Genomic DNA, 13,820 nt, shown 5'->3' on the forward strand with positions numbered 1-13,820 from the left:
TCTCTTCGGATACATTACAAATGAACCAATATTTGCACGTAGCACATTCAAGTGATATACCAAAGTATTACCACATTCAACACAATCAAGATAATCATAAATAGAGAGATTATTAGATATCGACTCAAATTCTTTTTTTTATAAGTAAAGTTTATTCATCCAAAGAAAGCAACACAATTGCTACAAGAAACGTTAACAAACAACTAAATCAGCCCCCAATTTTGGCACAAAAGCCTATTTACATCATCAACTCTATTAATGTGACCCCTATACAATTTAACACGAACTGCCTCTCTAATACTATTTACAATAGAATCAGCTGAACGAATCACTCCTCTAAAACTCCTGTGATTACGTTCCTCCCAAATAGAGTAAACAAACCCGGTCCAAGCAAGCTTGAGGATATGAACTAAGAGGGATTTTCCCTTAAAGTGCAGAATCATCCAACGAATCCCAGCATCCCAACACCTGATGCTTCAATTCGCAGTCACGCATAACAACACACCATATCTCAGACGCAAAGGGACATTCAAGGAATATGTGATTTCGAGATTCCTGACCTACCCCACACAACACACATAAACTGTTGCTAACCACAATTCCAAACCTGCCTAATCTGTCCTTAGAAGGCAGCCTGTCGAGCAGGACCATCCAAGCCATAAGAGAGAACTTAGGAACATGAGCAGGAAACCAGATGACCCTATGCCATGTAACCTTGTCACTTCTGACACGGATACTATCCCATATCCACCTGCCCTTGAACTGAGATAAGCTAGCCCCAGGCTAAATAAATGCCCAGCCTCCTCGCTCAACTTAATCAACTTGCTGAGAATCTAGCTGAACTGTGGTTTACTACTAACAGTCCAATAATCAGCAGACTTAAAACAATAGCTCTTAATCCACGCAATCCACAGTGACCCTTCCCCCGCAAGGATACTCTTAATAAACATTAGACATCATACTTTACTCCAGTCAGCAAGCTTCCTTAAGCCCAATCTTCCCTCAGATTTTGGTGAGCACACCTGGTTCCAGCTCGCTCTAGCACCCCTAGCAGGGGTATCACTACCTCTCCAAAAAAACCTCATACAAAGCTTCTCAACGTCCCTAATGACACCCTTAGGCAGTATTAATTGTCTACTCCAATAACCAAACAAGGTGAACAAGACATATTTTACAAGCTGAAGCCTACCCCCATAACTGAGTTTCCTGCTGGACCACTTATCAATTTTGTCCTTAATTTTCACCAGCAAGGTTGAACAGTCCTTGCTTGTGAGCTTACATGTGACCAAGGGCACCCCAAGGTATCTAACAGGGAGCTAACCAATCCTAAAACCAGTGGCTCTCTGAATCAGCTCAACTTTATCTCTTGATATCTCACAAGCATAGAATTCAGTCTTCATGTCATTCAATCTAAGGCCAGAAATCTCATAGAACTTATCCAAGATACTAACCACCCTCATCACATAATCCAGTGATCCATGACAGAACAAAAGAAGGTCATCAGCAAAACAGAGGAGGGTGAGGGGAATTTTTTTTCATTTTGGATGGAATCTAAACACACTAATCCTGGCAGCAGCATCTAGCAGTGAGGAAAGTACATTCATCACACTCACAAAAAGATAAGGGGAAAGGGGATCACCCTGCCTAACCCCCTAGCCCCTTTAAAATACCCCACCAAACTACCATTCAAAGAAATAGAGAATCTGGGAGTAGTAATGCAAGCTTTTATCTAACCACAAAACACCTTAGGCAGCCCCAAAGCTTCAAGAACAGTCATCAAGAAGTCCCAACAGATTGAGTCAAAAGCCTTCTGCAAGTCAATCTTAATTGTGCATCTAGGAGAAAGGTTCTTCCTAGAGTATCCCCTAACTACTTCTTGAGCTAGTAAAGTATTGTCAGCAATGTTTCTACCCTTAACAAATGCTGATTGATTAGGAGAGATCATACCAGGAAAGAACAAAACTAATCTAGTGACCAGAATCCTAGTGATTATCTTATAAATCACAGAACAACAAGAAATGGGCCTAAATTCCTTGGCCATACATGCATTAGAGGATTTAGACACTAAGACAATGGAGGTGGCATTAAAAGCAGGTAAAAGGGAGGATGATTGAAAGAAATACCTTACAGCCCCTAAAAAATCCTTGCCAACTATCTCCCAAGTGACCTTGAAGAACCATGAGGTATAGTCATCAGATCCAGGGCTTTTATTTTTCCCCTGCCTGAACAGTGCATCCTTGATTTTTTTTGTAAATGTAAGAAAAACCCAACTTGGTTTTTTTGTATTACCAGCATGTATATGATGGGAAAGAATGTCTATTTACAATAAGTTCATCAATTAACACCAACACCATTACCGACCAGCAATTGCCACCATTTCATCACTTTGGCCACACCGCAACGATTTCTAGTTCTCCGCATTTTCAGTTCAGTCTAAAGGAAACAGTTTTCTTAATATAAACAAGTTATCATACTAGGGTTTTAATCAAAAGATGAGTTGCCTGCATTGTGTTGAATTGATATCAGTCGGGCAGTATGGGCACTTGAAACTTTTCGAGCCGTTCTTCGAGGTTGATAGACTGTTTGCAAAGCACATGGCCACACGACATCAGCATTGGCGGGTCATCATCGGTTGATTGCTCCTTCGATACAGGGCAGACAAATATAGAATGAAATTGAAATTCTTTGCCCAACTCGACCGGCACTGGCAACTGCTTCATCGATTGCCATTCGTGCTTCTTCCCTGCCATAACAGTCATAAACTTGAGAAGAGGTGGCAATGCTTGGATTCCTGCTGCTATTGTGACACTCAATGGGCTCTCATATGACTGCCCCAAAAGATTGCAGAACTGCCAGGTGAGTTCCTCAGTCACTGAATCCCAATTGGTAGGCGATAATAAATGAGCATATGGGGACTCATGAAGTCTATCAGAATACAAGAGACAACCCATGAGTTTCTGGATTTCGGCCATGTGGTTTCCGGCGAAAGAAACTAAGTTTGTTATCGCATACTTGAGTGCTTCATCTCTACTTCCCTTTTGAAGTATCTTCAAAAACTACAAACGATGGAGTCTCAGCTGAAGGTCTGAACCATTTTCTTTTAGTTTATTGGAGTTTGAAGCTGCCCATTTCAGTGCAGGCTCCAGGTCCCAACTCTTCATGGCTTCGAGTATTTGATAAAGTTGCTGGAAATGTGATTTCATAGCAGCAGCAGCATCTACATCCCGAGCCTCAGCTATGGAACAATCACCAACCTCGAACAGTCCTCGACGATAGAAATGGCTGGCCATTAATTGGTTAACTATACAGGAATCGAACTCAACATTTCGATAAGCCTTGGATATATCAGGATTAAGGACTTTCTCAAGAGCTTTTGGATACTTGCTTAGTGGTATGTTCAGTTTCTTTTGGGTTCCTTCTAGCTGACTGAGTGGAGCAACTTCCTGCAACTTTTTCTTCAGTTCAGCTAGTTCGGATTTATATTCATGGGTGCTTGACTGCACCATCTCGATCCTTCCTGTTTTCCTGAACAATCAGGTCTGTAACTTCAAGTGTTTTTGAATACGACAGCTTTCTCTTCTTTGTAACATGCTCAAATGAATCATGCAGGCAATGCGACTCCATTTTTAGTCCTCTTCACCGTATCAAATATTATATTAGAATCTTGCTACAAGAGTACCTGAAAAAAAAGCAATTCAGAAATTGTATCAGTTAAAAATCGAATTTGTCTATGATTATTTCTTCTCAATCGTTAGTTAGTTTCCTCCGATGGATTGGAGAAATCTGTTTGGATGCTCAGCTGGACAAGATTTGGAATTTTTCCCTCCTTCAAACCGAGAAGGGATCCCTAAGGTCCAACTTCCATCTGATGTCTTTGAAGCCGGAATTTCAGAATGGAAGCTCTCTCTCGTCGGGCAATTTCTAGGGGCTTCACCAAATTTCGTTTCTGCAAAAGATCACTGCCAAATTATGGAAAACTGCTCTACAAGGTTCTCAAGTTCAGGTCAGTAAAGCAGGAAGAAACCTCTTCATTTTTTCTTTTAAATCCGAAGCTGCTAGAGACTGTGTCTTAGAAAACGGACCTTGGCACATTATCAACAAGCCATTGATTCTCAGAAAATGGAAACCAAACCTTAGACGACTCAATTTCGATTTATCAAAAATTCCAGTTTGGGTTAAACTGTTTAACGTTCCCCTGGAACTCTATTCACGTAGTGGTTTAAGCTATATCGCAAGCGCAATAGGAGTCCCTCTCTCTATGGACTCCATTACAGCTTCAAAATCAAGACTGGAATATGCCAAAGTTTGTGTTGAAATAGGGGTTAACGATGAACTCCCAAAATTCATAGACGTTGTACTTAGAGATGGGCAAGCAACTTCTGTTTCTGTTGATGTACCTTGGATTCCATCCTGCTGTAGAAAATGTATGGTTTTCGGTCATAGTGAGAAAGGTTGTCCGGATAAAACAAATTCTGCTTCGACCACAAATCAAGTTTGGATTAAAAAGGGAGCTTCACAAACAATCTCAGCAGCCTCGACAGAAGGAAAAACAAATGCTTCACATGAACCAGCGAATACTGTCTCAAGTGTCAAACAGATGCTTAGCATACACAAAGGTGTAAATGGCAAGGAATCAGTTTATACAGAATTTACAAACTCAAACGATTCTGTTGTTGAAAACACAACCCTTTACGTTTCTACTGCCGATAAAGAATCTACTGCAAATCCGGTTGGTAGCTCCACCAGTGTGCACAATGGACCTTCTTCTTCGAATGAAACAACTGAGGCCACTCATCCTACTGTCCTCATTAATTCTGCTGCTGTGAATGAGTCCACTGCTTCTGATCCAGCTGTTCCAAATGATGATTGCCAGGACACCAACATCTCATCAACTGTTAAACAAGGAAGAGGCAAGCAGACCAAAGACTACTCAAAAGTTGTCCTGGCAGGCTCAAAAAACAGATATGCCATCCTCAATTCAATTGAAGAAAATCCTGCCATAGAGAGTCAATCAAGGAAAGTACGCACTGCTGCTTTAGGTGTTATAACTCTGCTCAACGAACTCAAAAAGAAGAAGAATGACCACTTAGACAGATCAAAAAACTCAACAGCAGAAGGTAAAGTGGGTGGTTCGGCCTCTCCTCCTCAATGAATATCAATATCTGTTTTTAGAATGTTAGAGGTCTAAATAGCCCTCTAAAACAACACAAAGTACTTCAAAGAGCCTATCAAAATAAAATAGATGTATTATGTTTGTTGGAGACCCGTGTAAAAGTGGAAAAGTCAGCGAGTCTGCTGGAAACTAAATTTGCTAAGTGGAACGCTTGCACAAATTATGAATTCGCTCTAAACGGTAGGATTTGGATTCTGTGGAAAAAAGACTTGGACCTTTCATTATGTGACGCATCTGATCAATGCATTATTGTCAAAGGTTCTTTTCAAGGAGCTCCTCTGATTATTACTGCAACTTATGGCAGCAACGATGGAATTACTCGTAGACTTCTATGGCATCAGCTGCGTGAAATTGATAACAAGTATGGCCATCTCCCTTGGATATTAGGAGGGGACTTCAACATCATTTTGAATGCGAATGAAACCTCTGATTGTGAGTTACTCGGCCCTATCTCATCTCCCAAAATGAAAGACTTCCTCGATATCACACAAGAACTATCTCTACACGACCATCCTTACTTTGGTCTTTTGTTCACTTGGAGTAACAAGCAGCAAGAATCATTCCTTGCAAGGAAACTTAACAGGGTGCTCATCAACCCCCTGTGGGCGGCAGAATTTCAAAATTCATTTGTTGAATTCCTTGCTCCAGGCCCTTCTGATCACTGTATGGCTTTAGTTTGGCTCAACAAAGAGGTGCAAGCAAACAGACCCAAACCATTCAAATTCTTCAATTTCTGGACTCTTCACCCTAGCTTCAATCATGAGGTTCAACAGTCTTGGCAACAAGCTATTCAAGGTAATCCTATGCAAGTCCTTTTCTACAAGTTAAAACGACTCAAAGGTTGCCTAAAGCGACTTAATATAGATTGCTACAGTGACATTTCAACCCGAGTCAAGCAAAAGAAATCAGAGTTGGAATTGCAGCAATTATCAACTTTAAGAGGAGATGACGCACTCGCTAAGGAGCTTACTCTACAAAATGAACTTAAATCTCTCAAAGAAGCCGAGCTTATGTTCTTAAAACAAAAGGCAAAAGCTCAATGGTTAAAGGAGGGAGATAGATGCACAAAATTTTTCCACTCCATTGTTGCTGCAAAAAATAAACGGGATACAATCAGATTGCTTGTTGATGAACGAGGAAGTAGACTAGAATCCTTTGACGATATGGCCTCCGAGGTGATTAATTATTTCAAAAGCCTTATTGGCACTGAAGATCCCGCTGTAACAAATTGCGACCCTGATATACTAAAAGATTTATTGCAATATAAATTGCCAATTGAAGCTACATCCGATCTAGTCAAGGGAGTTTCTACAGAGGATATTAAAACTGCAATTTTCAATCAAGGAAATGATAAAGCTCAGGCCCAGATGGCTATACTCCACATACTTCTTCAAAAAATGTTGGAATGTGGTTGAAGACGACGTGATGAATGCAATTCAGTACTTCTTTCATGAATCTTCGCTGCTTCCAGCCTTCAATGCTACAACAATTGCCTTGATTCCTAAAGTTCCAAACCCAAGTAAGATTCAAGACTTTCGACCTATCTCATGTTGCTCTGTTGTGTACAAGTCAATTACCAAGATTATAGTCAACAGATTGACCAATCTGCTCCCAGAAATGATTACTTTGAATCAGTCTGCGTTCGTACAAGGACGCAGTATTGTTGACAACACTCTCCTCGCTCAAGAGCTAGTTAAGGGCTACGGAAGGAAATCAATTTCACCAAGATGATGTATGAAAATTAACCTACGCAAGGCTTTCGACTCTCTCCATTGGGGCTTCATTTCCGCTATCCTATCTGCTATGGAACTCCCACCTATTTTCATCAATTGGATTAAAGCTTGTTACTCAGAAGCAAGATACTCCATCTCTTTCAATGGCAGTCTGAATGGCTACTTCAAGGGTGCCAGGGGTATAAGGCAGGGTGACCTCCTATCTCCTCTTTTATTTGCCCTCTCAATGAATGTGCTATCCAGACTTCTTAATTTAGCAGCGGCACGAGGTATGTTTGGCTTCCATCCTAAATGCAAGAAGATAGGTCTTACTCACTTAATGTTTGCAGATGATCTCCTTATCTTTTGTAAAGGAATTGTGGAATCTGTTATAGGAGTCATCGGTGTCCTAGATAAATTCTATGAAATGTCTGGACTTCAACTTAATGCAGCCAAATGTGAATTTTATGCTGCTGGTATCCCTATTAATACTATAGAGACTATACACAGAATCACGGGCTTCACACATGGAAGCTTACCTGTGAGATACTTAGGGGTACCTCTAGTAAAGAGAAAACTTTCTGAAAAGGACTGTGTACTTCTCATTGAAAAAATCAAAGCCAAGCTCCATCACTGGTCGGGAAAACACTTGAGTTATGCAGGAAGACTCGAACTTATCAGAGCTGTCTTATTTAGTGTTGCTAACTACTGGTGCAGGCAATTATTTTTACCACAGTCTATTATAAACAAGATCGAGCAACTATGTTCTTGTTTTCTCTGGAAAGGTTCTGACAAGGCTGCTACTGGCGTTAGAGTAAGCTGGAGATTGATATGCAACTCGAAATCTGAAGGAGGCCTCAGCTTAAAGGACTTAAAAACATGGAACAAAGCGTGTATGCTTCAGCTCATTAGAAACATCTTAGCAGGAGAGGGCTCACTGTGGGTTGCTTGGATCAAATCCTACTTGTTAAAAGACAGAGACTTCTGGCACACAGAAGGTGGAACTAATGCTAGTTGGAGCTTCAGGAAACTGTTAAAACTTAAAATAGAAGCACAAACTGTTTTTTCAACGGGAGCAAAGACGACTCGCGCCATATGGGATGAGATTAGAGTAAAGCGGGACAAAGTAACTTGGCACAATCTAATTTGGTTCCCTCTTCACATACCAAAACACAGCATGATCGCTTGGATGACTATCTTGGACAGACTGCCAACTAAGAATAGGCTTCAACAAATGGGCATTATAACCGATGGCTGGTGTGTTCTGTGCAATGAGGATCGGGAGACAAGAGACCATCTATTCCTTGAATGTCCTCTGGCGGTGTCCCTTTGGCAAGCCATTCTACAACTCTCCGGATTAAGGTTACCTTCTTTGTTCTGGAACACCTTCTTAGCATCGACTTCTCATACTTGGAAAGGTAAATCCCTACTTATCACAATTTTGAAGCTTGCATGGTGTGCATTTTTATACTCTATATGGGAGGAACGAAACAGAAGGTTGTTCAAAGGAATCTCCAGAAACGCAACAGAAATTCTTAAAGCTATCAAGGAGATTGTTGGAATTCAACTTAGAGGCCGGAATATTAATAGACTTGATAGCGTTAATATTACTCTTTGTAAGAACTTGAATATTGAATAACCTATACTCTGTTTTGTGAATAGGTTGTTCTTGATTTTGGGTTGTTTGTCCATTGTTGATTGTTTTGTAATAGAACACTGCTCCTTTGGGTAATAAAATAATTCAATTATCCAAAAAAAAAAGTACATGTTTCAGTAAAATAAGGAAAACGAGGAAGATGGATAATATATAAGAGGAAAAACGGTCCACAGAAGTACGATTTTAAATTTGGTTATGATCTCAAATGCACAATATATATCTGGATTAAATTCGGTCCTAACAAAATCTTGGAACGGGAATACAACAACAAAAAATCAAACAAATTGATGAGAATTGAGACTTTATTATTTAACTTATTAAATGTATATAAATAATATTTTTATAATATACATATGAGTCAAAAGAAGTTATTGTCATGCTTTTTCTGTCCTCCTATTATTATGATCATCTAGCTCAGTTGGTAGAGCACAAGGTTCTTAACCTTGAGGTCGTGAGATCGAGTCTCATGGAGGGCATTTCATAATTTGGAGGTCTCCTACGGAAGCTGCTTTCAACCTAGTGTTTTGGGGGTAACCTACTATCTTACCTCCCCCTTATCCCATTACATATGAGAACAAGGGACAACCATTTTTAATTAATTTAAATTGATTCATATTATACAAATTTAAAAAAAGTTTTATATTATAGATAGATATCAATTTGAGATAATCTAATATATTTTATAAGGATTAACCGAAATTGCAGGAAACTATAAAGTATGAGTATGAGAAAAAAATCTATTAAATATATAATGAGATTCCCAAAATTATATCTATAAGTGTTGAGTACGAAATGGATAATACAAAACGGTCCCGCACCGTTGCCACCCCTAGCCTCTCTTTAAACGTTTTCAAACACTCCTTCAACTCATACTTCTTAGAGGCTGTTTTGATTGGTCCCTCCTCCAAAGATGGATTTCGGGTTCCCGGATTCGGATGGTGTAACGGGTCCTGCAAATGGAGCTCCATCTCAAGCTCAGCCTAAGCTTCTTGGATCTGGGTTTCCCAAGCAGGAAAGATGTTCTGACTCAGCTGAAGATCACTGGAAATGTTCGAAGTTTCAAAGAAGTGATGGTTTGTTAAGTCCCAAGACAATGCCATTGAGATCTAATTCTCGTGGCCACCAAGAGCATATGTTGAGCTTCTCTTCACTCAAATCTGACCTCCTTCCATTAACAAAGATGGTGACTTTTTGGAGATGGGTACACATAACAGTGGTTTGTCTTATTATGAACATACACCCAAGCAGGTAACTTGTTTGATGGATTGTGTCCAGAAAAAAAAGATTGGTTCTTTGGGATGTTTGGTTTGGTTTTCTGGTTTTTACAAGATGGGTTTTGGGGTTTGTGCTGAAAAGGGTCTTTTTTACTTGCTTTTTTTCTTGTCTTTTAACGTTTATGGTTCAATACTTAAATGTTGTGGTTCAGGTTATAGTTGTGGAAGCATGCATGAGGGTTTTAATGGTTCAGAGGGCCATTAACTCCAACTCAGTTGACTGAGTTACAACACCAGGCATTGATCTACAAATACATCACTTGTAATGTGGCTGTGCCTTCCAATTTGATCATCCTCTCAGAATCCCTTTATCGTTATGGCTTCGCCAGCTCTTCTGCTGGATCTTTGCCCCCCAATTCATGTAAGTTCCCATATCCTATTTGCTGTTTGTAACAGGGAATTTTGGATTTTGCAGTGATCTCAAAGTTTTCTGCTTATATTTTTATTTCAAAAGTAATTTTAGCTAAAAGAAGTAACAATAGTTTTGATGTTGAATCCTTTTTATCTATTTTTTGCTTGTCTTTTATGTAGTGCGATGGGGCTCTTTCCATCTGGGGTACTCGGGCAGCACTGACCCTGAACCGGGGAGGTGTCGTCGAACCGATGGAAAGAAATGGCAGTGCTCCCGGGACGCTGTTCTCGATCAAAAGTATTGTGAAAGGCACATAAATAGGGGCCGCCATCGTTCAAGAAAGCCTGTGGAAGGCCAGACTGGCCATGCCTCCTCTGGGACCGCAAATCTGAAGGCGGTGCCGATGTCTTCCTCAATGTCTGCATCGGCGATATCCGACGGCGGTGCATCCAGCAGCCTCACGATAGCACAGCAGCACCGGTTTAAGAACTTGCAATCTGGTGCTATTGATCATTCACTGAACTCCCTTGTCAACAGGTAACAGTATCGATCATGAATTCGAGATTGCTTTAGTCGCTTGCATTTGTATTATCGGATTCGGATGGTATTGCTTTGAACAGTAGTAGGGATACATTCTGCTCTTTTCTTTTCTCTTTAAAGTAGACCCCATTGTTTCATCTTTACTTTGGTGACTTGACAACACCTTGTTGTTGGGACTTAGGATTCTCTTTATTGAAGCATTTTAATGATTTCTTCTGCGTTCCGTCGGTACGGATTTTGATTAATCGTATGCATTACTGATTAAAATCAAAGTTCTTGATCTTTTAATCACTTTTGTTGTGGTCGGATTTTCCGTATTTCGATCATGCCTTTAAGGTTTTTTAAACGAAGAGGATTTGTGTGGCAGGGTACAAGATCCGCGGGCTTTGTCTGTGATGTCTTCCACCACCAACCTGAAATCCAACAACTCCACATTTACCATTACGAAACAAGGTTTTCCTTTTGCAGAATCCTCTCAATCAGATTTCGGACATGTCACCTTTGATTCTCTCGTTAATCTCTCGCACGGAAGCTCGAACATGGATTCCAAAGAGTGTGGTCATCTGCTGGACTTCACTACTTCTCAAGAAACCCAAGAACAAAATCCGCATCACCGTTTCATCGGTGACTGGCCCAAGGATGAACCTATCAGTTCCGTTATTACTTGGCCAGGGGAGTTAAGAACGGACTGGACTCAACTCTCTATGTCTATTCCTATGACATCTTCCGAGTTCTCATCATCCTCGTCATCACCCGCCCAAGAGAAGCTTGCCCTTTCGCCCCTTAGGTTATCTCGGGAGTTCGATCCAATCAAAATGGGTTCAGTTGTCAATGGAGATGTTAGTGATCCGAACCAAAATCAAGCTCACTGGATACCAATATCTTGGGGAAGTTCAATGGGAGGTCCTTTAGGAGAGGTCCTAACCAACACAACAAGCAACACAGGTAGCTGCAAGAAATCGTCACCCCTTAGCCTCATATCCGAAGGCTGGTCCAGCAGCCCACATTCACAATCTCCTCTGCCAACAGGCGCGTCGTAGATGGCGCTTTTCGGATCACTCTCGAATATGATATGTATGGATAACTTACAAAATACACATTGATGATTGAGCCTGTTGGGGCCATTTTTGTGTTCGTCCCATATTTTTCCAGCTGGTTTAGATTGGTAAAATGAGTGAGATTTCAACAATGGAGTCTCCTTGACTCAAGGCAGGAGGCACATTTGTTGCCTGCCCACCCGGCACCATAAATTCTATCCATCTCTTTCCTTCTTCTGTTCCCTAACCCAATTATTTCCGATTTTTTTTTACAGATAAAATTAATAATATTTTCGATAAATATTTTATTAATTTATTAAAAATAATAACAATATCAATAATATATTTTTTAAAATATTTTGGGTGCTTGGGGTCCAATAATTGTGGGGGATTGAAAAATGTGCCCTCAGAATATCTGAAACAGTATATATATTGACATGATTGAATTTTTGAAAAGAAGGCATCCAAGAATAGTAAGAACAATAGTTGGTACCATTATGTGCTGTACCCTACCCTACCCAACATTCAATTTTGACTGGAAATTTTGTCCCGTGGCCTTATTTGGTGCCAGGGAAAATGAAACCCTGTTCCAGTTTGTTGACACCCAAAAAGATTAACCAATCGGTGAAAGATCTGTTGAGAATGTTTGGGTTTTGGCTGCAGGCTGTACTCGCCATGGGAGTGAAACTGAAGATAAAATTCCCTGCAAGATTTGAGGATCGGAATAGGATCCGAATGCTGTTATAAGCTGAAGCCGGCTTGTTTTCTACAGTAGAATTTTTCTCTCAATATGGCTTCTAAATCAAAAAACAATTAAAGCATCACGTTTTTCCGTCGTTAACAATTACAATACTAACATGTCGGTTCACGGTGATGACATAACAGTCCATATGCTATGTTTGAGTTATAAATTTAGCTTATATGTCATGTCAACCATCACGTTATTAACTACTATAAACTGTCATGTCAGCACCATAACGGTCAATGATGGAGAAAACGTTGGTCAAAGGGACACATTGGATTTATTTTCTGAGTTGGAGGGTCACATTTGGAGAAAAATAATAAAAGGAGGGTAAATTATAGGTTTAGTATCTAAACTATTACTTTTATTCAGTTTTGGTATCCAAATATGATTATTTGACTAATGTTTTTTCATCATTAATAATTATAGTATTAACGTGACAGTTCACGGTGTTAACACATTCCATATAAAAAAATGATTATCCCTTGTTCCCATATGTAATGGGATAAGGGAAAAATAAGATAGTAGGCTGCCAAATTATGAAATGTCCTTCATGGGACTCGATCCCACGACCTCAAAATTAAGAACCTTATGATCTACCAACTGAGCTGGATGGTCACAGTCCATATAACATATATGAATTATAACTTGTCATGTCTATTATTATTTGACGAACCCATAGCTACGGTGGCTATTATTATTGCCCATGAAGCACTTGTAATTGATATCTAGTGAATGTCTTATTCTAACAAAATAGAAAATAAAAACATAATTGTTACTTATTCAATAATAAAAACACAATAATTGACGATCAATCAATTCCAAACAAATATTCTATTAATTTAATTATCAAATATAATTTGATAACTTTACAATATATACTTCTCTATATAATTTTTAAGTTCACAATTTATCCCTTAAACTTCCCAATAGAATTACTTATTACTTACCGAAGAAGAATGTTCTTCTGAAATTTTGCTGACGTATATATCCATTCCAGCCGGGCAAGCCTCCTTTTTCAAAATATGGTATTTTTTATTAAACCCTAATAAGATTTATTCGAGATATTGAGTTGTCGGCTCTCCGCCTCTGCATCACTCCACTACATTTGTTTCAGTGTTCCGATTCTAAAACCAAACTTGTTCACACTGCTATTGAAGCCTTCGTCGGTGGCAGAAGGCGGCGACACCGCTAAGCAACCGCCATTCTAAGCCCTGTTAAACTCCCCCCATGGATAGTATCTTCTCTTTCACTCAAAAGGCTTCCAACTTTGGCTTCAACCCACCACAAGACCATGACCTAACCATCCGAAGAATGATCGGGAAAAACCAAA

General features: G+C 39.7%; 4 protein-coding genes and 1 pseudogene across 5 annotated transcripts in view; 3 read left to right on the forward strand and 2 right to left on the reverse strand.

Moving 5' to 3' along the window:
- Nucleotides 1–13,820, reverse strand: part of LOC120137746 (esterase C25G4.2-like) — a 33,551-nt gene that overhangs the window by 13,538 nt on the left and 6,193 nt on the right. Inside the window, exon 7 of one of the 2 annotated variants that reach the window (XM_039153432.1) lies at nucleotides 519–533. The gene's annotated coding sequence lies outside the window, so the exon portion shown is untranslated. Of the gene's footprint in view, nucleotides 1–517; nucleotides 534–13,820 lie in introns of both variants that reach the window. The other variant, XM_039153433.1, reaches the window with a different exon arrangement.
- On the reverse strand, nucleotides 2,287–3,624 carry LOC120137743 (annotated as a pseudogene).
- Nucleotides 3,769–6,588, forward strand: LOC120137798. The gene is made up of 3 exons (XM_039153457.1): nucleotides 3,769–4,003; nucleotides 4,053–5,117; nucleotides 5,432–6,588. The coding sequence occupies exons 1-3, from the start codon at nucleotides 3,769–3,771 to the stop codon at nucleotides 6,586–6,588; spliced, it is 2,457 nt and encodes an 818-aa protein (XP_039009388.1).
- On the forward strand, nucleotides 6,977–8,524 carry LOC120137799. Its single transcript, XM_039153458.1, has one exon. The coding sequence runs from the start codon at nucleotides 6,977–6,979 to the stop codon at nucleotides 8,522–8,524; it is 1,548 nt and encodes a 515-aa protein (XP_039009389.1).
- Nucleotides 9,453–11,756, forward strand: LOC120137800 (growth-regulating factor 1-like). The gene is made up of 4 exons (XM_039153460.1): nucleotides 9,453–9,790; nucleotides 10,011–10,177; nucleotides 10,348–10,705; nucleotides 11,076–11,756. Exons 1-4 carry the CDS (start codon nucleotides 9,453–9,455, stop codon nucleotides 11,746–11,748), a joined length of 1,536 nt encoding a protein of 511 aa, XP_039009391.1. The 3' UTR covers nucleotides 11,749–11,756.

The sequence above is a fragment of the Hibiscus syriacus genome, unplaced genomic scaffold, assembly GCF_006381635.1.
Source record: "Hibiscus syriacus cultivar Baekdansim isolate YM2019G1 unplaced genomic scaffold, ASM638163v2 tig00110676_pilon, whole genome shotgun sequence".
Lineage (NCBI taxonomy): Eukaryota > Viridiplantae > Streptophyta > Magnoliopsida > Malvales > Malvaceae > Hibiscus > Hibiscus syriacus.